The sequence below is a fragment of the Anabrus simplex genome, chromosome 2 (assembly GCF_040414725.1).
Source record: "Anabrus simplex isolate iqAnaSimp1 chromosome 2, ASM4041472v1, whole genome shotgun sequence".
NCBI classification, from domain to species: domain Eukaryota; kingdom Metazoa; phylum Arthropoda; class Insecta; order Orthoptera; family Tettigoniidae; genus Anabrus; species Anabrus simplex.
This window is the reverse complement of record NC_090266.1, coordinates 746046532-746073144: the sequence shown is the minus strand read 5'-3', so window position 1 is coordinate 746073144 and position 26613 is coordinate 746046532. Positions and strand designations below refer to the sequence as shown.

General features: G+C 40.9%; 1 protein-coding gene across 3 annotated transcripts in view; it reads left to right on the top strand.

Annotated features, from left to right (window-relative positions):
* Positions 1-26613, top strand: part of Ack (activated Cdc42 kinase) — a 366870-nt gene that overhangs the window by 239363 nt on the left and 100894 nt on the right. For all 3 annotated transcript variants that reach the window (XM_067139427.2, XM_067139425.2, XM_067139426.2), the window contains exon 10: positions 1265-1845. In XM_067139427.2, the coding sequence (XP_066995528.1) occupies positions 1265-1845 (581 nt within the window). The remainder of the gene's footprint in view (positions 1-1264; positions 1846-26613) is intronic.

Here is a 26613-nt window from a genome sequence, read left to right as displayed (position 1 = left end):
TTCACCCATATCACACTAAATGATCTGTACCATTCAGCGTTGCCATCTGGGACAGATGGATTTGTTCAACCCTTAAAGACCATACCTCCTATAACAACAACCTAATTAGAGCCTTTACTGATAGGGGTTAACCCACCCAATTGGTTGACTGCCGGATTTACCAAGCTATGAACTCTTCTCAGACTCTCCATGCAGCTGAACCCAGTACCCTTAATGACCAATAATACAGTATCATCCTGGTCTTCACAAAGTCAATAATCTTTTAAAACAAGCATTTAATCTGTTCTCATCATCACCCCACACCTGTGATCTGAAAAGCTCTACAGTCAATCACAGTCACATTCAGGCATATCTCTAACTGCAAAAGAAACATTTTCACTGTTAAGAAACACACATCCTACGTCCTTTTGTCTCTTTTACCATTGAACGCAATCGCTGTCAGACCTGCCATCTATAAATAGAGCACGGCTTTCACCAGTAGCAGTCTTAACCCATACAAGGCCATCATGACTGCACTTCATCTAACATCTACCTGCTTCAATCCAGACTCTGCCCAGCCTCCTATACTACTAGCACTCCAGCCAAATGACTATGCAGCCACAATGCTTGCAAAACCCTTAACATGAATCTTCCTGTCCCCCATTCACACCTTGCACCACTAAGCCACAGTTGATGATTGGTTTACGTTTATAGTCCTTAAACAGTTTCTCCCTTCTTCTCACCCTCTTACCCTTAGAGATTCAGAGTTGGACATAAACTGGCACTCAGGAGAAGCGCACCGGGCCTCAACATCCGATTACTGCTCCCATTTTTTTCTTCTTCCATTTTCTTGTCTTACCTATCTCCCCCCTTCCTGTACCTCACAACGGTGGCTAATTTATCAACAATGACCACCAATATTCTTATTCTATCCTCCACTGACAAGGCTAGAGCTGAACATTCTGAATCCATATCTGTCTTTAACATGTACTCAGACGTGTGCTTACACAGTAAGTCACTGCTCTCCATCTGGTTCCTATACGTATGTTATATATTATTACAAAAAGTTATTTATATGTTCAATCCAAACTCTGTTCAGCCTCCTAATTACTTTGATTTATCCTCTGTATGTTGGTTAAAACATTTGTGTGGCATTTTGACATCTTGTAATATAATGTAATTCTTTTATTATTTCAAAATTTAGTTTGTCCTGTAAAAATGCAAATATTTTGCAGATATATTCCTTGTATATAATAAAATTTATTTCTGTTACTTTCGTTTTCAGAGCTGATCTTTATTGGTGGAAGGGCCAAAATCAACGAACCTTTACAGTTGGTTTCTTTCCACGTTGCTTCGTTGATCCAATGCGGAAGAAAGTGGTTGAGGATATCAGCCAACCTCTACAGAATTCATTCATTCATACCGGCCATGGGTCTCCTTATGGTAAATCTTGGGGTAGTCCAGCGTACATTGACGATGTCTACTTGCGCAATCCAATGGATCCTCCTGATGTCCTGGGAATGGTACAGGACCCAGGGCCTACTCGTAAGCTTCCTGATAGGAAGAAGAAGAGGGCACAGCAGAGCAGTTTCATGACCCGGAACACTAAACAATTCAGTTATTCTAAACTAAATAATGAGAACAGAGATCAGCGTAGTCCACCTCCAGCTCCAGTGGAAGATCCTTCACGTTTACCCACACTAGGTGATGCTGCATTTGTTGGAGATCCTGTTCTTATAGATCTTGCAGGTATTCAGTTACCTCCTCAGTGGCTGGACAGAAATAGTGTTAAAACAACAAATACATTGCAGTCAGAAACTCGTGAAGTCTCCCTTATCGATGAACCTTTGGAAGTTCTTGAAGCAGGTAAACATTTATTTAAAAAATTAATTGTTGATGAGTAGATTCCACTCACTAGACTCAACAGTAGAAAGCCATTTTGAATGAGCAAGAGAAAATGTTACTGTTAGAAACAACTTGCATGTTGTTTTACGTGACTATGTGTCATTTCTTTTAAAAAAATCCCACATGGTTTTATTGAGATTTGGAGCACACCTGCAGTGGTGGAAATCTAGAGACAATGCCACTTCGCTATCACACCATACATATAGCTATTATCGTAGTCACAAAGACGCACACACGAGCTGCTGTCAACTGTGTATACTGTTTTACTTATAAGTTATATACAAATTACACACACACATTAATTAACCACCATCTTTGTCTGCCACATTAGCATGTCCATGAACTATGGATCACTTGTACCAACATAACCACTAACGCCTCTTGCTAACAGCTCAACTCAACTAAACAACCCAAGACTCTCTCTTTATATACCTTGCCTGGCCAGACTTCTAGAAAAGTATGACATAACATGCTTTATCGAGTCTCCAGTAACCTATGTACAAATGGATAGAACATTCTGTAAAACTCGAGTGACAAAGGTGCGTTGTTCTAGATTATTAACCTGTGTTTCACAACTTTACATTGGATTTATACATCATATTTACAGGTAATAATAAATTATATACTATTAATTAAGAGTTCTTACATTAAATAAAGTCGTATTAATAACATACAGCAGAAGTATCGTGACATAACCTCACGTGTTCTGTTACACAAGACAGATCATACAACACCCAAATAATAAATGATATGACCACGATTTATACCAAATAAAGTCCATACTGACAACTTATCATACTTAACTACGTAGCTAATAATAATAATAATAATAATAATAATAATAATAATAATATACCAAGTGAGTTGGCCGTGCGGTTAGGAGTGCGCAGCTGTGAGCTTGCATCTAGGAGATACTGGGTTCGAATCTCACCGTCGGCAGCCCTGAAGATGGTTTTCTGTGGTTTCCCGTTGTTACACCAGGCAAATGCTGGGGCTGTACCTTAAGGCGACGGCCGCTTCCTTCCTATTCCTAGGCCTTTCCTATCCCATCGTCGCCATAAGACCTATCTGTGTCGGAGCGATGTAAAGCAAATAGCGATAGATAGATAGATAGATAGATAGATAGATAGATAGATAGATAAAGAATGGGTGAGCCCTGCGGGGCAGGGCTCCACACGTAGGTCTGTGAAGACCCTTTGTGTCCCTTAAACGGGTTTGCCTAGTCCAGCCCTAGTGCTCCTATAAAGGGTACCAGCGTCTGGATGTTGGCATTCCTGATGTCTTCCAGGCTCTCAAAATGTGAGCCAAGATATCGATGTCTAGTGCTTGCAAGAGCCTCGCACTGACACAACACATGCGCGGAAGTCTCTTCCTCCCTACCGCATCTTCTACACATCGGATTCTGACTGATTTTCATGATGTGTAGGTGTCTCTGTAAGGTATTGTGTCCTGTCAACAGTCCAACTACCATTCGTATTCTGGTCCTATTCAAATTTATCAGGACCTTTTTTATAACTTTGGCTAGGACCTTTGATAAGTTCACGTGCCTGCCTTGCTGTGGTTAGCCTTTTCCAAATGTCTAAGTGAGACTGGTTTGTCCACTGGAATATTACCAGTTTCATGGTTCGGAGTGACACTCCTAGGAAGGGCTCTGGTCCTATGAAAGGACCTTCTGAGCCCTGTTTCGCTAGTTTGTCAGCTTCTTCATTTCCACTGATACCTGTGTGCCCAGGGACCCATAATAGGGTAACTGAGCTAAGTTCACACAGCTTATCTAACATCCTTTGGCATTCCCATACCATTTTTGATGTTGTTCTAACTGCGCATAGTGCTTTTAACGCTGCCTGGCTATCAGTGCAAATGGTGATGCATCTCGTATGTCCAGGCATGTTCCATATATATACAGCACAGGCCAGTATTGCATATACTTCGGCCTGAAAAGCATTAGCATATTTACCCATGGGAAGGGAGAACCTGGTCTTAGGTCCCCAGACCCCGGCGCCTGTGCCCGTCTCCGTCCGTGACCCATCTGTGTACCATATACAGCCCCCAGACCTAAGACGGGCACCAGCATCCACAGCCCACTCCTCCCTTGTGGGTATAACTACTGTGAACTTATAATTCAGATTAAAACTAGGCTTCATCAGGTCCCCGATCATCATTGTCGTAGGGCCGGTCTGGTGAAGCATTGTAAGAATAGAAGCATGACCTCTATTTGGATTCTTGAAGGACCATCCTCTGAGTGACCAGAGGTGGTAGGCAGTCATTCCCGCTATTTCCTTAACATATAAATGTAAGGGAGGAAGACCTGGGGTGGCCTATATTGCACATAATGGTGTGGTATCCAGTGCCCCTGTTATTCCTTGACATGTAAGTCTTTGGACACTGTTTAACTTGGTGGTCACAGTTTTACTCTCCGAACCTGGCCACCAGACTAAAGATGCAAAGGTGGTCATGGGCTGTACAATAGAGATATAGAGCCACTGGACCACGTTAGGTCCTAGGCCACAAGTCTTTCCGACGGCCCTGCGACAGGCCCACATAATCTTGCGAGCCTTATCCACCTTATAGTCTATATGTTTCTTCCAACTCAGTTTTGCCTTGAGGATTACCCCAAGGTACTTAACTGAGGTTGTCTTAACTAATTTTTTCCCAAATAGGAAAAGCTCTGACAGTCCGTCTAGCCTCCTCCTCCTGGTAAATACCACGAGCTCTGTCTTGTCGGGATTAACCGACAAGTCCGTGTCGTGGCACCATCTTTCCACCCTACATAGGGAGCTCTGTACGAGCTCTGAAACTGTACTGGGGAAATTTCCCACCGTCATCAGGCTGTCATCTGCGTAGCCTTGGGCGTAAATTCCTCCAACATTTAATCTGGTAAGTAGTTCATCCACTACTAGATGCCATAATGTTGGTGATAATACTCCTCCCTGTGGACACCCCCTGTCTATATTAGCTCTCAACATTACTGCATTGAGGGTAAACAGAACTTGACGGCCCTGCAGTGAGGCCATAATCCATTTTATGAGCCTCATGTTCACTCCTCTTCTCTCTAGACTAAGTTCTATGGAGCCCAAAGATGCGTAGTTAAATGCCCCTTCTATATCTAGGAATACCACCATAGCAAGTTGCTGATCCAAGGTGCTCTCCAGCCTAGAAACTAGCTGGTGTAGTGCCATCTCAACTGACTTCCCTGGTTGGTATGCATGTTGATGAGGATGCAGGGGACACTCTTAATACTTTCTCCCTGATATGTCTATCCACCAGTCTTTCCAAAGTCTTAAGAAGAAAAGACAATAGACTAATGGGTCTATAATCCTTAGGTCTAGTATATGAAGACCTTCCGGGTTTAGGAATATACACTACCTTCGCCTGACGCCACAAGGAGTACACGTACCCCGTAGTGAGACAGGCTCTAAAAATTCTGACCAAGTATAGTATAAGGACCACGCCCGCTTCCTGGAGAAGTGCTGGGAAGATCCCATCCATTCCTGGGCTTTTATAAGGGGCAAAAGATTCTAATGCCCACTTCACCCTTCTTGGGGTAACAATCTCTGCGGCTTCCTTCCAGCCACTTCTATCGGGTCTGAAGGATCCGCTCGATTCTACTTCACTATTTGTGACTACTGAACCTGGAAAGTGGGCATCAAGCAATAAGCTCAGGGTCTCCCCCTCTTTGGATGTATATCCACCCGAAGGTGACTCCAATGAGCCCAGCCTTGCCCTTCCATCCAAGGTTAGAATTCTATGAAGCCTTGCCACTTCATGTTGACTCTCGATGGAGTCGCAAAACTGTCTCCAAGATTTCTTAGAAGTCTTTTTGACTTCTGACTTGTACTTTTTTTGTGATTCTTTATAAGTATCTAGACTTTCTTGATCCTGAAGTTCTCTGTATACATTCAAGAGCCTTCGTGTGTTTCTCCTCAGGTGGTGAAGATAACTGTTCCACTTGAAGCTTCCTGTTACTCTTTTTGCCTTAACAACTGGGCAGTTTAATTCATAAGAGGTAACTAGTGTCTGTGTGAGAAAGCTCACACTGAGCTCCAGGTCCTCTTTGTTCTTAATTATATTTGAGGGTTCTCCTTCCAGTCCCCTCCTCACGTCCTCCCTAAAAGACTTCCAATTGGTTCGTCTAGGATTTCTGTAAGATGGGATCTCGAAGCAGCCCTCTATATGAAACACAATGTGTCTATGATCTGACAAGGAAGGCTCAAACGAAACTTTCCAGTCTTTAAATTCCTGTATGATTCCCATGGAACCCAGGGTAAGATCTATGATCCCCTCACTCCTATTATTGATGAAGGTAGGGGTATCACCTATGTTCATGATCTCAAGATCAGTTGTACATAGATATTCTATGAAATGCTCTCCTCTTCGTTTTGTGTATTTACTTCCCCAAATGCTATGATGAGCATTGGCGTCACATCCTACTATGGGTTAAGTCCTTGTTTCCTACAGTATATCACCAGTCTCTTGAACTCCTCCGGCGGGGGTGGAGATTCAGTCTCTCCTGGGAAATATGCAGAACAGACAACGAGATCTCTTGGCTGTCCGCCCTCTTCATATCTCACTAGAACTGCTACAAGGTCTCTAGTAATGAAGCCTGGTATAGCTGGTATAGCCCAAGCGTTATGATCCTTAACTAGTATGCATGCTCTAGGCTTCTCCTCTGCCACTCCACTGAATAGAGTGAAGCCTGCACATTTTAGTCCCATGATATGCCCCTGTCTAAGCCAGGGTTCTTTTATCAGTGCGACCGAAAACCTGCCTTTCTGGATACTTCTTATAAGTACCCTACGGCCGCTATACAATGTTGTATGTTTGCTTGTATGAAAGTAATAATTTCTTACTTTCATGCAATACTTTACCTTATGCGATCTCCAGAACGTGCAGCTCTGTCTCCCATGATGAATCCTGAGGCTTGGCTGGCCCCGGCTCCTGTCCAGGCTCCCGCTCTTTGCCCCTGCTGGTCTCAGTGTTATCTGTTGTGGGGTTGGTCCTCTGCTTGTCGCGTTTGCCCTCCACCGGGGTGAAGGTATCAACATGCACCCCGCAGAAGATCTTCCCCACTACTTTTTCCACATCTCTGGAGTCCATGCTGACCACAAGTCGGACACCTCTCTTCTCCTCCTTGCGGACGTAGACTCTCCAGCTGTTGTGATTTAAGCCATGGTTCTGGCGTGCCATTCTTCCCAAAAGGACGTTGTTGTCCTTTGGTTGTCCTTTGGTTGTCCTGGTATCCAGACCATGACTCTCTTATAGGAAAGGAGTTTATCCATGCCCACAATTGTGAGCCTGGCTCCTTCCCACGGTTGCATGTCTGTAACAAGACTAGAAAGCCATGCTACAGTCTCGTCCTCTGCGATAATGATGGCTGCACCTCTCGACAGATAGCAATCCAGAAACTGAGGCTTGAATGGGCCGCTGCTCTGGAAGCTCATCCATCAGATTGGTGATAGCCTCCTCCACAGACTCCACCTGTTTCTCAGTTAGCTGCTGGTCAGGATATCCTACAGGCAATATGGCCATCCTGATCCCAGCTTTAGCTATCCTGGCATACTCCACCTTGGGTTTTTTGTGGGCCTGCCGATCTTCTTCTGGGGTTACCCCCGACAGAAGTCGTTTCCCCACTGGCGTCTTGGTGGGTGGAGTTCTCTGTGCCCTAGAAGCAGAGCCCTTTTCAGGGTCCCGCTTCTTGTGCTCATTGGATCCCCCCACAGTCGTCGCTGTCGTGGCAGTGGAAGGCCTCTCAGCTCCAGGAGTTAAGCCCTCTTTGGCCTGCGCCCGGGCCTTTAAAGCCTTCTTATACCTCCTCTTCTCAGCGCCGGAGCGCTGTTTCTTCTTCTTCTTCTTCTTCTTCTTCTTCTTCTGGACCAGACTCTAGCCTCTAGAGTGAGCTCTCTTACTGTCGAGGTCGTACTATCCGAGGGTACCTCCGAAGAGTCCCCATCGGTTATTGTTGAACTGGTGTTTCTCTCGGAGGCCCCAGAGGAGCTCTCCGGTTCTTGGGTGGCTACGGTACTCGTATAGGTCCCACGAGTAGCTAGGGAAATATAATGTCCGCTCAGGCAGAGCCCCGCATACCCGGGTAAGGCTACTTACTTTGAGAGGGCGCCAAGTATCTCGAAGGCTCCGTTCAAGATACGTCTCCCATGTGCCATGCACCCCATTGGCACGGGTCGCGTTACACCTTAGGGTTGGGTGGTGCTTTAGCTTCTTCCTCCTTGTATACCGAATGGTTACCCAATAGGGCTCCATTCGGCATCGCAAGAAAGGAGCTACTAGCCCCCCACACCATGCAGAGGATCTTCAATTGAAGAGGGTAACCAAGGTTATTCCCCTACAATTGTAGAAGCACACACGAGGGGGCAAATAGCAATAATAAAATAATAATGCCACCTACTAATCGAGCTTGATATTTCACTATTTACCCAGGGGTTTAGAAAATTGTTTCCAAGTTATATTAGTCTAGTACACACTTCCATCACTATGAACTAAATTAGCCTGCTGTGCAGTCTAGGGGTAGCTGCTGCCTCTTACCCAGAGGCCTCGGGTTCGATACTTGGCCAGGTCGGGGACTTTTACCGGAATCTGAGGGCTGGTTGGAGGATGACTTAGCCTATGCGAGAGCAATTGAGGAGCTTTATGATGGTGAGGTAGTGGCCCCAGTATAGAAAGCCAACAATAAAGGCCAGAATGATTAATTGCGCGACAATGCATTGCCTCATAATCTGCAGGGCTTCAGGCGGAACAGCAGCTGCTTGTAGACCATGACTTGTGAGGGCTTTGGCACATGTTGTTTGGTTTAGTTGGGTTTTGGATGAAAAAAAATTCCACTGATAACAAGTTTGTGTAAATGCACATTTAAATGATGGTGGTGGTGACTGAATCGTTTATTTATTTATTTATTTATTTATTTATTTATTTATTTATTTATTTATTTATTTATTTATTTATTTATTTATTTATTTATATACTGGGCGAGTTGGCCGTACGCATAGAGGCGCGCGGCTGTGAGCTTGCATCCGGGAGATAGTAGGTTCGAATCCCACTATCGGCAGCCCTGAAGATGGTTTTCCGTGGTTTCCCATTTTCACACCAGGCAAATGCTGGGGCTGTACCTTAATTAAGGCCACGGCCGCTTCCTTCCAACTCCTAGGCCTTTCCTATCCCATCGTCGCCATAAGACCTATCTGTGTCGGTGCGACGTAAAGCCCCTAGCAAAAAAAATTATTTATTTATTTATTTATTTATTTATTTATTTATTTATTTATTTATTTATTTATTTATTTATTTATTTATTTATTTTGTCGTTATATTCGCGGTTTTTCATAAAAGTGGGTGGGGGGTGGACACCCCATACACATTAAAATCTGTATGAAATGGCGATCAATTTGTTCAAGTGTTATATCCACACTATGGCTTACTTGTCTGTTATTTTTTGAAATCTGATACTACGTGGAAGTGTATGTTTAATATCATTCTGAAACATTATAGCATCACTCCAGAGGCCTCTTTGGCAAACGTTCCAGTTTTCTTCTTCAAACAGCGTTGCTAACCTAACCGTATATGTGTCATAAAAACGTATTTCAAAATCGCATAAAGAAATGATAACCTCGTCACTACAAATTTACATGGGAATAGCCTTTCCGAAATTTAACTTGATGCAAGGAAATATAAACTGTCCTCTGAATCAGTGATGTACTGTCATATCTTGAGGTGTTATCACAATCTTACTTAATTTCAGTATATAACATTAAAATGAAGTGATTGTTTACTTCATCCGTTATTTCTAACGAGTAAACAACTGCTATCTGCAATGTTATTTAAGCATTTATTACAAAAACGTTTTATTCTCTTTCATTTTCAGTTTTCTTTTATAGAACAGCAGTTGACAGGTATTACTAATCAACTCCGACAACGGCTTTGAATGTTGACGAGAGAGCTCGCAAGTGCACATAGCGAGAAAATGTTACCAAAGGTCTCTTCTTGTGACAAACTCTTCTGTTTTCTTATTCAAACAGCGTCACCTAACCGAACGTAACTGTATTATATGTATTGTGAAAACATATTTCAAGCGCCAGTAGAGAAATTATAACCTTTCGCACTATAAATATACACGATAATAGCCTTTCCAAAAATTAACTAGACGCTAGAAAATATAAATGTAGCCTCTGAAATCAATGATGCTCTCTGCCATATCTCGAGGTATAACATATTCTTACTTAATTTCAGTGGAGAGTATTAAAATTAAGCAATTATTTACTTAGCCTTTATTTCTAACGAGTTAACTGCTACCGACCACGTTATTAACGTATTTACTACCAAAGCATGTTCTCCTCTTTGATTTCTGATTTTCTTTAAGGAACAGCACTTGAGGGGTATTACTAATCGACTCCAGCATCGCCTTCGAATGTCGACGAGAGAGCTCTTAAGTGCATATAGTGAGAAAACGATACTCTACCAAAGATGATCGATCGAATTTTGTGGCAGCCGTTTCAGTTTTCGTATTCAGTCACCTAAACCGTTCTATATGTATCACAGAAACATATTTCGAGCACCAGTAGAGAAAGTATAACCACGTCGCTATAAATTTACAGCATAATAGCCCTTCTGAAATTTAACCAGATGCAAGAAAATATAAAACCAACCTTTGAGGTGTATTCCATTCTTACTTAATTGCAGTATTTAGCATTGATATTAAGTGATCGTTTATTTCAGCCTTTATTTTTAATGAGTTAACAACTTCAGTTGGACTCGTTATTTCCACATTTATTATGAAAATGTTCTCCTGTTTCATTTCCATTTTTCTTTATGGAACAACAGTCAACGAGTATTACTAATCGACACTCCAACATTGCCTTCGAGTGTCGACGAGAGAGCTCGCTAGCGGACATAGCGAGGAAACGATACTGAAGATGATCGATCGCATGCAATATAATCGCTGGGTGCATAAATATCGATAATGGAAAAAATTGTGCATGCTTAATCATTCGTAATATCGAATGCATTAGTGATAGGGCTCTTGCTCTAACCGAAGGATAATACACAGTTTATTATAGGAATTTTGAAGGGACATATAAAAATTATTGTTTTAACGAGGTTCTTGTTATATTTCGTACTCACTATAGTGGACTTCTACTGCAATAACAAAATCAGTTTCTGCTGTTTGAGGCATACACGAGACAACACGATGCAAATATTAGTTACCTGTTGAGCAGGAGGGAACATTGATTGGGAAATAGGTCAGTAAGATGTTGCATTTAGTATAGCCATTCATTTTCTTATATAGATAACACAGTTTGGAGAACTGTAAATTGTTTCTCAGATCAAGTACATTGAGTCAGTTTAAGATGTCTGATTTGTTCAAGTGTCTTCGGGAAGGATTACGAGCTTTAACAATCGAAATGAAGATATTAAAAACTCTATCAGATATAGAAATGTTAGTTATGGCAGACAAGGACCAAATAGGGGAAGGGATATCTAAGATGGGAAGAACATATGATATTAAGTATAATTTTAAAGCAAAGGGATCTTTAATTTCTGTACATTAGTTAAGAATGCCAAGACTACACATGGGGCAGGATTTTATTTTCAGTGTGGAGAGAGGTGAATTTACCATTATATACAATTCCAAAATCTCTCACCTGAGAACCAGCTTCTAATAAGTTTCCATGAATTTTATCAAATCTATCTATCCTGGGTTTCTGCAACAAAAATCACATAGTGAAGCACTTTTTAATATTAAGGGATAGATACTTTCCATTCTTTAACCAATTAGCACAAAAGTTCACAACTTTCCGTGGTTTGACACTGGGACTGGTCACTTGTTTGAAAATCTTGAGGTCATCAGTGTAGGTGTACAGGAGAAGATAACACTAGGAATCTTGACTACAGAGATTTACGTCGGGATAGGATAGGAAAGGTGGGAGGGGGAGTTTTCATTCTGGTGAAAGAAGAATTTGTAAGCTACGAAAAAGTTAAAGATGAGACACATGAAATTCTAGGTGTAAGGCTCATTTCTAAAGATAATAGGCAACTTGATATATTTGGAGTGTACAGATCGGGAAAGGGTAGCACTGATGCGGATTCGGAATTATTTGATAGGATAGTCAGCTATGTGGGAAATGACATGGAAAGAAATGTGATTGTAGCGGGAGATCTGAATTTGCCAGATGTCAATTGGGAAGGAAATGCGAACGACAGGAAGCATGACCAACAAATGGCAAATAAGTTAATATGGGAAGGACAGCTGATTCAGAAAGTGATGGAACCAACCAGAGGGAAAAATATTTTGGATGTGGTGCTGATAAAACCAGATGAGCTCTATAGGGAAACTGAAGTAATAGATGGTATTAGTGATCATGAAGCTGTTTATGTGGTAGTTAAAAATAAATGTGATAGAAAGGAAGGTCTTAAAAGTAGGACTGTTAGGCAGTACCATATGGCTGATAAAGCAGGTATGAGGCAGTTTCTAAAAAGTAACTATGATAGGTGGAAAACGGTAAATAAAAATGTAAACAGACTCTGGGATGGGTTTAAAGAAATTGTTGAGGAATGCGAAAACAGGTTTGTACCTTTAAGGGTGGTAAGGAATGGTAAAGACCCACCTTATTATAATAGAGAAATAAAGAGACTAAGGAGGAGGTGCAGACTGGAAAGAAATAGAGTTAGAAATGGCTGTGGAAGTAAGGAGAAATTGAAGGAACTTATTAGAAAATTGAATGTAGCAAAGACGGCAGCTAAGGATAACATGATGGCAAGCATAATTGGCAGTCATACAAATTTTAGTGAAAAATGGAAGGGTATGTATAGGTATTTTAAGGCAGAAACAGGTTCCAAGAAAGACATTCCAGGAATAATTAATGAACAAGGGGAGTGTGTATGTGAGGATCTTCAAAAGGCAGAAGTATTCAGTCAGCAGTATGTAAAGATTGTTGGTTACAAGGATAATGTCAAGATAGAGGAAGAGACTAAGGCCAAAGAAGTAATAAAATTTACATATGGTAACAATGACATTTACAATAAGATACAAAAGTTGAAAACTAGAAAAGCGGCTGGAATTGATCAGATTTCTGGGGATATACTAAAGACAATGGGTTGGGATATAGTACCATATCTGAAGTACTTATTTGATTATTGTTTGACCGAAGGAGCTCTACCAGATGAATGGAGAGTTGCTATAGTAGCCCCTGTGTATAAAGGAAAGGGTGATAGACATAAAGCTGAAAATTACAGGCCAGTAAGTTTGACATGCATTGTATGTAAGCTTTGGGAAAGCATTCTTTCTGATTATATTAGACATGTTTGTGAAATTAATAACTGGTTCGATAGAAGGCAATTCGGTTTTAGGAAAGGTTATTCCACTGAAGCTCAACTTGTAGGATTCCAGCAAGATATAGCAGATATCTTGGATTCTGGAGGTCAAATGGACTGTATCGCGATTGACCTGTCTAAAGCATTTGATAGGGTGGATCATGGGAGACTACTGGCAAAAATGAGTGCAATTGGACTAGACAAAAGAGTGACTAAATGGGTTGCTATATTTCTAGAAAATAGATCTCAGAGAGTTAGAGTAGGTGAAGCTTTGTCTGACCCTGTAATAGTTGAGAGGGGAGTTCCTCAGGGCAGTGTTATTGGACCTTTATGTTTTCTTATATATATAAATGATATGACTAAAGGAGTGGAATCGGAGGTAAGGCTTTTTGCGGATGATGTTATTCTCTATAGAGTGATAAATAAGTTACAAGATTGTGAGCAACTGCAACGTGACCTCGAAAATATTGTGAGATGGACAGCAGGCAATGGTATGTTGATAAACGGGGCTAAAAGTCAGGTTGTGAGTTTCACAAATAGGAAAAGTCCTCTCAGTTTTAATTACTGCGTTGATGGGGTGAAAGTTCCTTTGGGGGATCATTGTAAGTATCTAGGTGTTAATATAAGGAAAGATCTTCACTGGGGTAATCACATCAATGGGATTGTAAATAAAGGGTACCGATCTCTGCACATGGTTATGAGGGTGTTTAGGGGTTGTAGTAAGGATGTAAAGGAGAGTGCATATAAGTCTTTGGTAAGACCCCAACTAGAGTATGGTTCCAGTGTATGGGACCCTCACCAGGATTACCTGATTCAAGAATTGGAAAAAATCCAAAGAAAAGCAGCTCGATTTGTTCTGGGTGATTTCCGACAAAAGAGTAGCGTCACAAAAATGTTGCAATGTTTGGGTTGGGAAGAATTGAGAGAAAGAAGAAGAGCTGCTCGACTAAGTGGTATGTTCCGAGCTGTCAGCGGAGAGATGGCGTGGAATGACATTAGTAGACGAATAGGTTTGAATGACGTGTATAAAAGTAGGAAAGATCACAATATGAAGATAAAGTTGGAATTCAAGAGGACAAACTGGGGCAAATATTCATTTATAGGAAGGGGAGTTAGGGATTGGAATAACTTACCAAGGGAGATGTTCAATAAATTTCCAATTTCTTTGAAATCATTTCGGAAAAGGCTAGGAAAGCAACAGATAGGGAATCTGCCACCTGGGCGACTGCCCTAAATGCAGATCAGTATTGATTGACAGATATTGAGTACAAAGAGAAGGGGCCCAAGAATACTGCCTTGGTATACTGCTGATAGTACAGGAAGCCAGGTTGATATACAGGGTGAAGCGTAATTCGCGCACTTGGGCGTCGCAGCGCGACTCCTCACATGCCAGCAATAAAAAAATGTCTCTTACAAAATTTCGTCTTGCGAGTATATCCGGCAGTAAAACGACGTTGAAGAGTAGAAATCTGGCAACACTGTAACCACATGTATGGTAACTACCTCTGTCAACAGGAGTTAGTCGTACTGTACAGTTGGTGCAGTGGATAGAGTTTTGGGTTACCGTGCAGGAGGTCGAGTGGTCGATCCTGGTTCAGGCGTATGTTTTTTCTTTTGTAAATGTAGTCCAGGTGGTATGGTATCTGGCATCTTAATCGTCAACAGCGATTGCAGTGGGTCCTCTAGAAACCATTTGCACTTACATACTACGATCCTAGAAATCGACGAACAATCGTTTTCTTTGGTCAGCTTTGAAAGGCGCCCTTTCCACGTTGTGAGCGTGAATTTATTCGCACCACTTCATCTACTAGACGTGAAACCTGTTTGTTTCAGCTGTCTATTTCTTATTAGTCTAACCAGGTATTTGTTGTTTCAGCGTTATAAAATGTTGTAAATGTAGGATACATGTCACCTCAGAAACGGTGTCTTACTATATTACAGTAGGTAATGTCAGATGGAAATTAGCAAATAAAAAATGCGCCTCAACCCAGGATCGAACCATCGACCTCCTGCACGCCAACCAAAACCTCTACCCACTGCACCAACTGTACAGCACGACGAGAATGTGCTGACAGCGATAGTTACCCTACATATGGTTACAGTGTTGCCAGATTGCTACTCTTCAACGTCCGTTTTCTACCGGATATATTCGCAAGACGAAATTTTGTAAGAGACATTTTTTTATTGCTGACATGTGAGGAGTCGCGCTGCGATACCCGAGTGCGCGAATTACGCTTCACCCTGTAGATCTCAGGAGTACCACTTGCCGTTGCGTATTACACAGGAAGCTCCATATTAAAGAGAGAATAGGAGCCCAATGTATGTTAAATTTGGTAAAAAGCTTATGGAGAAGTAGGAAGTGTTTCACAGAGTCAAATGCTTTGGCCATATTGTTGTAGATTACATCCAGTTGTAATATATCTGCTATTGCAGAGATTAAGTGCTTATTTAGAAGAGTTAGATTTGTTAAATAAGTTTCACTAGGGACGAAGACATACTGTTCTTCAGAAAGATTTGGGTGAGTGAAAGAGTGGAGGCAGCAATGGATAATTCTCTCCAGAGCAGAGGAGAGTATGGGAACAGTTGATATGAGTTGGTATGAAAAAATTTCTTGTTTATTGCCTTGTATAAAAATAGGTGTGACGTTAGCTCTTCTCCAGGTCTCTGGAAATCTTAAGACACCATACACCAGTTGAGTGTTAAGGATAAGGGTATACTGAGAGATGCTGAGGTTCTTTCTAGGAACATGGGTCTGTCTATTGTGGCTTGGTCCTATAGATCTGTTTGAGAGTAAACTATTGAGAATACTCTGGACTTCATGAGGGGTCAGTGACATTTGAGGTGATTCAGATCAAATGCTCGTGAGCTGTGAAAATTCGGAAATTGGTATGGGAATAGAAAATGTTGAATGGAAATGCTTATTGAAGTACTGAGATCTTAAATTCATTGGAATTTCTTTCTTGTGAAGGTTTAAATTCATTGGGATCCTGGGAGACTTTCTGCATTTTCCATTTTATAGATTTCCAGTAATTGGGGAATTATTATTATTATTATTATTATTATTATTATTATTAACAACACATCACAAATGTGAAATAACCCGGTGGAAGTTGTCACTCACAGTAGTGTAATAATAAAGTAAACATAATTACTCAACAGCAACAAACAAACAAACAAACAAACAAACAAACAAACAAACAAACAAACAAACAAACAAACAAACAACAAGAATACAACAAAAAATTCCATGGAAAGAAAATATTACATGAAATACTACTAGTTTAACATTCTAAATCCAGCGTCATTATATACAAATTCACGCAAAACTTCATTATTTCCAGTACTTAACACTACGGCTTCCAATACTATGGGTTGAACTTACTACTAGCTTAACACTACAAGTGATTGTGATACGTTTTAAGCCAGAAGATCCCAAGGATTGTGTAGCTGCCAATGTTGTTGCTTTCTTAGCACCACCCAGGGGTCACATGTAGGGCACTTTGAGGTTAAACCTAGGGACGTGAAGCAACAGCGTACCCCCCAATCTCTGGCAGTACCGGGAATCGAACCCAGGCCACTAGGGCACTTTGACGTTAAACCTATGGATGTGAAGCAACAGTGTACCCCAATCTCGGCAGTACCGGGAATCGAACCCAGGCCACTAAGGACGGCCGCTAATAGTGTTGTTACACTGAAACTAGCTCTAGGAAATTCGGATATGCTGATGATTGGGCTCTGGCAGTACAAGATAAATTCATGGAAAACACTGAAGAAACACTGACAGCTGATCTTGCTACCTTGGAACAGTACTTTCACAAGTGGAGATTACAACCAAATCCAAATAAGTGAAGTTACGTGTTTTCACCTTAGCAACAAAATGGCCAGTTGTGAACTGAAGGTTCAGTTTGAGAACACTTGTCTTGCCCACAGCAGATATCCACAATATCTAGGGATCACTCTCAACAGAACTCTGTCCTTCAAGAAACATCTTCAGAATACGGCTGCTAAGTTACGATCTGCAGCTCTTATTCTTTTGTACTCTGCTGCAGAATACTGCTCATCGATATGGCTGAACAGCAGTCACACCAAATTGACTCTCAGCTGAATCACACTAGGCGTGTGATTTTAGGGACAATTAGATCTACTCCCACTTTCTGGCTACCTGTTCTACCCGTATTCCACCATCTGACCTCCGTCGGGAAAATGCTCTCCTACGAGATTATAAGAAAATAACTAACAACAGTCAGTTACCGGTCCATGGTGACATGAACGATGCTCTTACTAACAGGCATAAATCTAGACACCCACCTGTTGGAACAGCCAAAAACCTAGCAGACGCTAACTTCAATCTGCTTCAGGCCTGGAAGCAAGTATGGATATCCAGCGCTCCATCAGAATATCACAATCTACCATGGCTGAAAAACAAACCAGACCTGGAAAACAATCAACAGGATTCGCATTGGCCATGGCAGATGTGCCAACTCTCTCTATAAATGAGGAATACTTAATTTGGCAGCGTGCAGTTGTGGTGCTGTGAAGCAAATAGTTCGGCACAGTGTGAAGCAGTTTTCTCTCGCTGTCTACCAGGGAAACCCTAGAGACTTTTTTTCTGCTCTCGCCCTTGTGTGTTGACTTTGTTAATAATTTGAACTTGTAAATACTTCAGGCTGTAAATATTATGTATTACTACTGTAATACCACACTAATGAAAGTGCTTAAGGAATTTGGAGTAGACGGTAAGACAACAACCCTGATTCATCGAACACTAAAAACACACAATCGCAGGTAAATATTTTTAGGAGAACTGTCAGAGCCCTTTGAAATCAAAACAGGTTTGAGACAAGGAGATGGCATCTCTCCAGTTTTGTTCAACTGTGTTTTAGAGAAAGTTATCAGGGAATGGCAAAAAGAAATGAGCATGTTCAACTTTCCATATGGAATTAGATTAGGTCACAAGAGAACCGGGCTTAAATTTGAATGCCTCGCATTTGCAGATGATAGTCTTTTTTGAGAATTTGCAGATTGCAACTAAGCAGATTGAAGTCCTCAAAGAAACAGCAGGAAAACATTTTACCCATCTCCTAAATTTTCACATTTCATTATGTGAATATACCTGGTTCTGTCAATGTGTGTGCTTTTTGCTTACAAACGAAAAATAGGACAGCTTCTGGAAGAGGCAGACGAGCAACATTCAAATGTAAGCTGTGAGATCTACCACTGTGCAGGATAGGCTGCTTTTTTGGAATACCATCAGAAGCGAAATGTGGAGATCCAAAATTAGGGGAAGTACATATATGTATGTACTAATCATTTAGAAACAAAACGCAAAAGAGATTACGTTTATATCTTTATTCATTTGACTTGTATGTTATTTTCTTTAAAATGTGGCATTTAAACTGCTGCGTCTGAGATTTAAACGACCCTGTCAGAAAACTGCTAATTCCGGCCAGGCAGCCGCCCTTAAATAGTGGGCAGTAAAGTGTTAATTTTTGTTTAGCAGAGTTTATCCTATCTAGTTGAGGCTTTCCCTACGCAAAACTTAGTACAAAAAACAAATCATGAAATCAAGAAATCCATGACCAGATTTTCAACATTTATACTGCAAGTCAGACTGGCATTAGTTGGGAAACCTAGAAGGAGAATGGATTTCAAAGACTTAACAGATTCTTTTGTAAAGGCACACTGAAGGAAACTGATAAAAATAACTTTCAAAGACCTATTTTAAATGTCAGTTGACTTAAATAACTCGTTTACACACACTGTTCCTATAAGATATTTTTTCTGGCAAAAGGTGACTAAAATCAGTCACTTTAATATGTATGTAATGTATTGTTACAAATAAAATTCCATCTGTTTCATTACTCCAATTTATTTCAGGATGACTCAATAAATGTGTACATACACACACACACACTCTCTCTCTCTCTCTCTTTCTCTCTCTTTCTCTCTCTCTCTTTCTTTCTCTCTCTCTCTCTCTCTCTCTCTCTCTCTCTCTCTCTCTCTCAATTCCACAGACAGTCCGGTAATTCCCAGAGTCACATCATGCAGTAAACAGCTCAACAGTATTCAAGAGCAGGACAATACTCACAACAGTAAACATTAACACAGGTCCATTAGGTCCATTTACCTTCACACTCACGATAACGGCTTCTCTCGCTGATGTGCACAGGGTCTTAGCCCACAGCCCACCTACTCTCTGGTCTCTCCGACACCACAACGACAGCTCGCTTGCAGGGGCAATGTATTTATACCTCAATGTTGGGCCACTAGAACATTCAGGGTTCGGCTGGAGACTGAACTTTCCTGTCGTATCTTCCAGAAATCGCATGGAGAAACTAGATGAAGGGAACAATAGAGGCAGGGCCGTGGCATGTCCTTGGGCGGGCTGGGAAGTTCTCTGAGCTGGCTTAGTCATCCGCTTTCAGGTAATACCAAAGAGGCTGCGACAAGACTGATGGTCGCTTGAGCATGTAACATTATGTGTTATGTGTAGCATAGTGGATGACTTTAGTTAAGAATAGCCGGGCTGAGTGGCTCAGATGGTTGAGGCGCTGCCCTTTCAACTCCAACTTGGCAGGTTCTGTCATGGCTCAGTCCTGTCATGATACTAAGGATTCGGCAGACTGAGGACCGGGTTCAGGTTTTTCTTTCAGGGGCTGTTATTAACCATTAACAAGGTCAGCTTTCCATTCACACAATTCCCTTCACCTGTATTATCTCAAATAGGCACACACTGTACATTCACAACTATACAATTATGAATCTTGAAATCTTTGTACAAGTATAGCTCTTGGTTAGATAGTCTCTCTCAAAGTCCTTGACTCTCCAGTTCATTTCCACTCTGAAATACAATAAGATCAAGTGGTAATTGCTTAGCTTGTAATTGAAGACTACTTCTTCCATCTGCATCCGTCTTCTTTCTTGACTTCTTCTCTGCGCTGGTGTCTCGAGCGATACGATGTTAGGTTAAAGTGGATGTGTATCTCCAGGGCTCGAACATGACACCCACAAACTCTGTCGTCGATCAGAATAGCTCATCTCCCAACAGTTCTGACTACAGGGTTAAGTTTACTGGTAAGATAGGCACACAGTATTACACGGCGTTCCTAGTAAACAGTTGAATGTTCGTTCCCAGTCTTTAGGCTCACAGCTACGACAAGTAACATAGTCGATGCGCCTAAGAGTCTTTCTATAGCAACCTGCTATCTATGTGGTACACAGTACTTCCCTCACTGCCTCACATAACCCTTTACAATTTCTGGACTGTTTTGCCTAGCCACTTTAACTGTTTTTGCGGCACACATAACCTACAAATTCTGCTCTGCTACGGCCTACAGTCGTACTCCCAGTCTGCACGGCGGCTGTTTACTTTCGTGACGCGCACGTTGCCTGAACAGTGGTTAGACAGATTCTCTCCCTTTGTGACACGCTTCTGCACCGTAGTTAGACCCATTCTCCCGTCTTCTCAAAGAACTCCCTATATCTTCCATTCGAGGCTCCGTCTTCTCAAAGAACTCCCTATATCTTCCATTCGAGGCTTCAGAAATATTTACCCCTCTCTTTCTCCATAAGTCGGTAGTTTTAAGTCTGATCGGTTCGTGTGTCCCTCCCAGTGACTGATGGGGGGGGGGGGGGGGTCATCAAATTTACTCGGAACAACTGGCTTTTTACTGTATCGAAAATTCTGCGCAACACTTTCTTCTACAGGCTTCCAGAAACCCTTTCAGAACTTGCTATTGCGTTTCCCCTTTTACACTGACGTGTTGTCGACTATTTCACAACATTACACAGGCACCAACTTGCGCTGCACTAGCTTGCCTCAAGTAAAACTTGAATGAAATCTTATGCTTGAACAATCAAAATTTTTCACTTAATAAAATTATCGCTCAAACATTTGAAGCACTCTAACTTCTTGCCACTGTTACATGATCATGTAAACTCTGGATCAATACTCAATATCTGTGGTCTCGGAGGTCGTAGATTCGAGACTCGCTAGAGTCCATTCACTCGGCACTAAGGCATGAAAGGGGGCGCATCGCAACATGCGGTCGTGACAGTCCGGTGGTATTTGAAGGTGCTCAAATACGTCAGCCTCATGTGGGTAGATTTACTGGCACATAAGGGAACTCCTACGGTTATAAATTCTGGCATCTTGGCATCTCCTAAAACCGTATAATTAGTTAAAGGAATAAAGGAATGTGAAGCCAATTACATTACAGTAATATTATTAGTTACGGATAGAATATGACACTGAAACCCAAACTGGAATGCTGTGAGGAAGGCGGAGTGGTGGAGGAGAAATAAAATTTAGTGGATAATCGCCGTAAATGCTCCAGTGTATGTGTGTGTGGGGGGGGGGGGGGTGTAAATGATGATTATTTATCCTCTTGTATCTATTTTTTTCGGTCATACCATAAATATTTATCACTGATCCTTCTGGTAGGTCATTCGTCTATGAACTTAAGACCTGTGCACTGCTTAGAATGTGAAATACTGACTAGGTAAGCACTAGTTCCACTAAAACATCATCATAATCATCATCATTTACAGTGTTGAATGAGTTGGCTATGCAGTTTGGGTCACATAGCTGTATGCTTGAATTAGGGAGATAGTGGGTTCGAACTCCATTGTTGGCAGCTGTGAAGATGATTTTCCTTGGTTTCTCATTTTCACATCAGGCAAATTCTGGGCATGTGCCTTAATGAAGGCCAGTCATTTCCTTCTCATCCCTAGCCTTGTCCTATCCCATCATGCCAGAAGACCTGTCTGTGTTGTTTCAATGGAAAGTAGAAGAAACTAACTTCTTATCAAGTGCTATAAAAGTACTGAGGTGTCAGAATTTTCTCCTACACTAATTCTCCCACAAATGTAAATGAAAGCACTACAGTACTGTGTATGAATAAATGTGTACAAATTACTTTTCTAGCAGAATTGTATTGTAAGCTGATTAAGCAACATTTCACCAATTTTTACATCAGTTTTTGTCATGAATATTTTGGAGATCACACTGCCAGGCATTTTTAGGATAGAAAATCATTTTTTATGACTATTGCTATTATGGTGAAGCCCTTGTATTTCCAACCTTCTGAGGAGTGGCGTCACCTACCATTTGTGGGGAAACTGCAAGGAAATTAACCCTTTAATATTTAAATCCCCAACCTGACTATGAATCGAACCTGGGGCCTCCACAACTAAAGGCAACTATGCTGACCTTTCAGGCAAAAAGCTGGGTATTTTTAGGACCAGATCTATTTATTGTATTTGCTGGCTGTTCACTTGCTGCTTCCTGACTGATTACAGACCTAATCAATCAGCCCCTGTGCTGCCACACCTTCTATACGTAGCTAAATTTCTGTACATTGTACTTGTTAAATTGTTGAGATACTTCATGAACTCGATTGCCTCCTACTTCAGTTTTGCTATCCTGTGATCTTAGCGACAGGTCAAATTCTACAGCATGCTATGTGATGTCAGCATATTCAGCTATTACTTGCCTGCAATGAGCCTTTGTAGTTTTAATGTCATTTGCATTTGAGTCTGCAAATCAGTCTTTTCTGTATCAAAGTTCAGTAATACCCCTGTTACATAACCTCTCACTTTATGGCTTAATGCGAAATATGATCCCTTGGCAAGGTTTCAAATGTCACTCGTACCAGAGTTCACAAATCAGAGTTCTTTGTATTAAAATTCTATACTGTATATGTTTATTCTTGTTTCTTAACCTCTCAAACACTTCATGACATTATTCTTTGGCAAGCTTTCACTGCTAATTTTATCAAAATCTGAGTCAGTGTTCTTAAAGCCAAAAAAATAATTTCATTCTTTAGAAAAATAACAATTACTTTGCCTACTTCACTAAAAACGAAAGTTTGCTCTATGGTAGTAACTACCTTTTCGTGTTAAACGTCAATTTTACTTAAGTTGTCTTCTCTTTTCCTGGCGAGACAAACCATTCCATTAGTAAAATTATGTTATCGTTGTTCTCTGGTGAATTGAATGTGTAAAAGTTAAATTGGTTAACCTGATGTTATGACTTTCCTAATTATTAGACTATTAAAGTCTACTCTCTCTATAGTTCATTCCATTTTAAGAAAACAGTATTGCTCTTATGACAACAGTGTTGCCATATCGAATGGCTCTGCTCAGCACCATCACGTTAAAATGACTGCACATTAATTTGTGAAATTCAGTATTTAAGTTCAAGATAAAAAGTGGAAGAAACTAAGCTGCAAATTACTTTTATGATCTAAAGAGGACTGGGGTTTAGAGGGGCTGTTTTTGGTTTGTACAGGATAAGGGGTACACTACAGCACATAAAAAATCTCAACGTTGGAAGTGTAAGGCAAATTGGAGCAGAAAATAGAAAAATATTTTTTATGGGCTCCAGGAGTGAGGGATACATTTAACTGCATTTAATAAATTTCCCCAGGCAACGCGGGGTACTACTGTGCTGTGGTAACACTCACAAATACAATAGTAAAAATTAAATGCAATCGTAAAAAGGTGGTAAAATTAAAATGCATTTAAGAAAGAATAGCTAAATAACAAAGCCAAGCACAAATAAAACACACGACAATTTTTTTTATCAGTACAAGTTATGCCATGACTATCGCTGCACACAACATCAAAATCTTAAGATCTTAAGTAACAACTTCTGTACAATACAAAAATAATAGTACACACCCAAATACTATGCAATATACTGTACCGGTAAAAGAGCCCGACTCTCAGATTAAATGTTAAAGTAGCATGACTGTAGTTCTCAGGGCGAAAAACTGGATTAATTGTAGCTAGGGCTCAGTACAGGAGGTAGGTCCTATCTACAGAAAAACTTTGACTTTGATTGAACAAGAGTTTATTCAAATAAGTCATGAATTGGCACATCACCTCTAAGTAGAAATGGATTGTCTTCCTCGTATTCCAATAGTATGGCTCGGGTTCTCCAGCTCACCAAGCCAAGCTGGTTGAAGCACGTTCCAGAAGACTCCAGGGATTCCAGGGACTCCAGATACTCCAGACAGAGGCAGCTGGACTGTCTGGATTGACGGCAAGTAGAGATGTCTCGAACTCTGAGGCCCGGGTCGAACCCCGGTGATCCAGGCGATGAGGCAATGAGACTGAGAGGATTGATGTTCTCAAGGTCACTGAGTCCATGAAAACCTTGGATGATCAACTTTTAAGCAGAGTCCTTGATAATTGTACATCAAGGCTTCCAACACTCCTAAAACGATATGAGTGGTATTAATAATTTTAGATTTGATCACTAGGAAAATCCCCTTCCCTGAATAACTTTGGCAACGAAAAATACAAGTCCCTTCTTGTGAAATTATAGTTAAACTCAAAAGTTCATTACTGGCGAAGGTGCAAGTTTTTGCCTAAACTCGAATGAAAACACAAGTCCATTCACTTGGAAGTTTGAATATATTTAAAGTTAATCACTGGTGAAATTCATAAAGTCTTTGAGTGACCACTGACGGAAACACAAGTCCTTCCACATAAATAAATTCACTGACGAAATTTATAAGTCTTTTAAACCAACACTGGCAAATGTACAAGTCTTTGAGTAAATGCAAGTGAAATCCTAATTTTGTTTAAAGCCGTTGGAAAGTTAAAGTTCATCACTAGCAATGTTAATCGCTGTCTATTAGAAGGATGAGATCCTCAACAGTCGCAAATATTCCACGTAAATAATACAAGTCCATTTCACGAACACTTAGAAGATTTCCAATCTCGAATACTCGTGAATAATACAAGTCCATTCAATGATCACGTAGAAAAGTTCTGGTCTCGAACACATGAAAATAATACAAGTCCATTCAGTGAACACTTAGAAAAATTCCATCTTCGAAGACGCGTAAATAATACAAGTCCATTTAGTGAACACTTAGAAAAGTTTCAGTCTCGAAGGCACGTAAATAACACAAGTCCATTTAATTAACACTTGTAAATATTCTAAGTTCATTTACGAAGACTTAGAAAATTTTCTACAATACTCGAAGTCTTATGAGTCCACTTATAGTACTTGGAAGAATCGTCTTCCCACACTTGTATAATGACAGAGTTCCACGATGATAGTAACAGCAAGAGTGTCCCCGCTGACTACTCAGCTGAGGCTGTGTGAATAGGCTACAGTAGGTCCTCCTTTTATTCAATCTGGGATGTCTACGTCGATGGATTTGCTTGAAACTCGAGCATTGGGACGTTTAGGTGATCCCAAACAAGATGACATATCGCTCGATTCGCTAGCATCATTATTATAGAAATTTCAAAATTTTCTCCATCGAACTCTCTAGAACAAGTGACGTGGAATCCAGAAAATACCAGTCAAGGCTGGTAACACGTGTTGAGACGAGCGGGTGGTCTAGCTAGCCTCTATGGGTACGTCACAGCTCACAGTCGTCATACACTCGCTAGCTGGTCCTCGCTGGTGGTAAACAAACCAGGCACGCTCGGAACATTACGCGTGGTAAATAAATGTAACTTATGTTCAAAAAATACTTATGTACAGGTCGTAACCGGTACAATACAACCAACTCTCACTCAACACAAGGCAAGTGCGTACTGATTTAAAGCCTAAAAACACACGCAACAAATAAATACTGTAGATGACTTCACTGCAGAAGTGATCTGCCGGCGGTTCAGAGTGAGGGACTACACGAGGCTTGTACCAGAGCAACACAGAAGAAGGAAAATGAAGGAAGGCAATGAAGCGATGGCTGTTCCTGCCATTGTGCTTGCTCCCTATGAATATACAGAAAAAGAAAATGTTGTGTAGTTATTTTAATAACTCGCGGGCAAAAATGCCTCCCCCTTTTTATTTCTCTTTCATAATGTATCACAGAATACAGTATAATGTCCCTTAATCGTGAAGAATTATGGGTGTCTCAGAGGGGGTGTGTTCACTGCTTGTTGGTCCGTAAGAGCAAAGCTGTTTTCTTAATGCGGAATGAGCTAAAGTAGAGTAATATTTACCTTGGTAGATTTTTTTGATAATCTGGTTTAAATAGGCAAACTCATTGTGTAGAGTGATGTGTTACTTGGTGATGGTTCTTTCATTGATCTTCATCCGGTATTTGCACTTCGCAATTTGTGAAATTCTCCTGTTAACGTATTTAGTCCGCTGGATGGAAAATTTCATTATTTAAGTAAACGAGTGTTAATTCAAGGTATTATATGCTCTATTCTATCTCGATTTTTTCATTGACCATGATTCTAGATTTTCTTTAGTACCTAGGCCTACGCTTAGTTTTCATGATAATCCTGATATATTCCACTGCGTCTATTTTTCCGAGGCCTTATTCCTATTGAATTAGCCTTTCATATTGCTAAATAACCTAGAAAGGAAGTGTGTTCTGGCAAATGCACAAGTGTACAGGTCTTACGGAGGTTACTCTGAATATTCAGGTTCCTTTG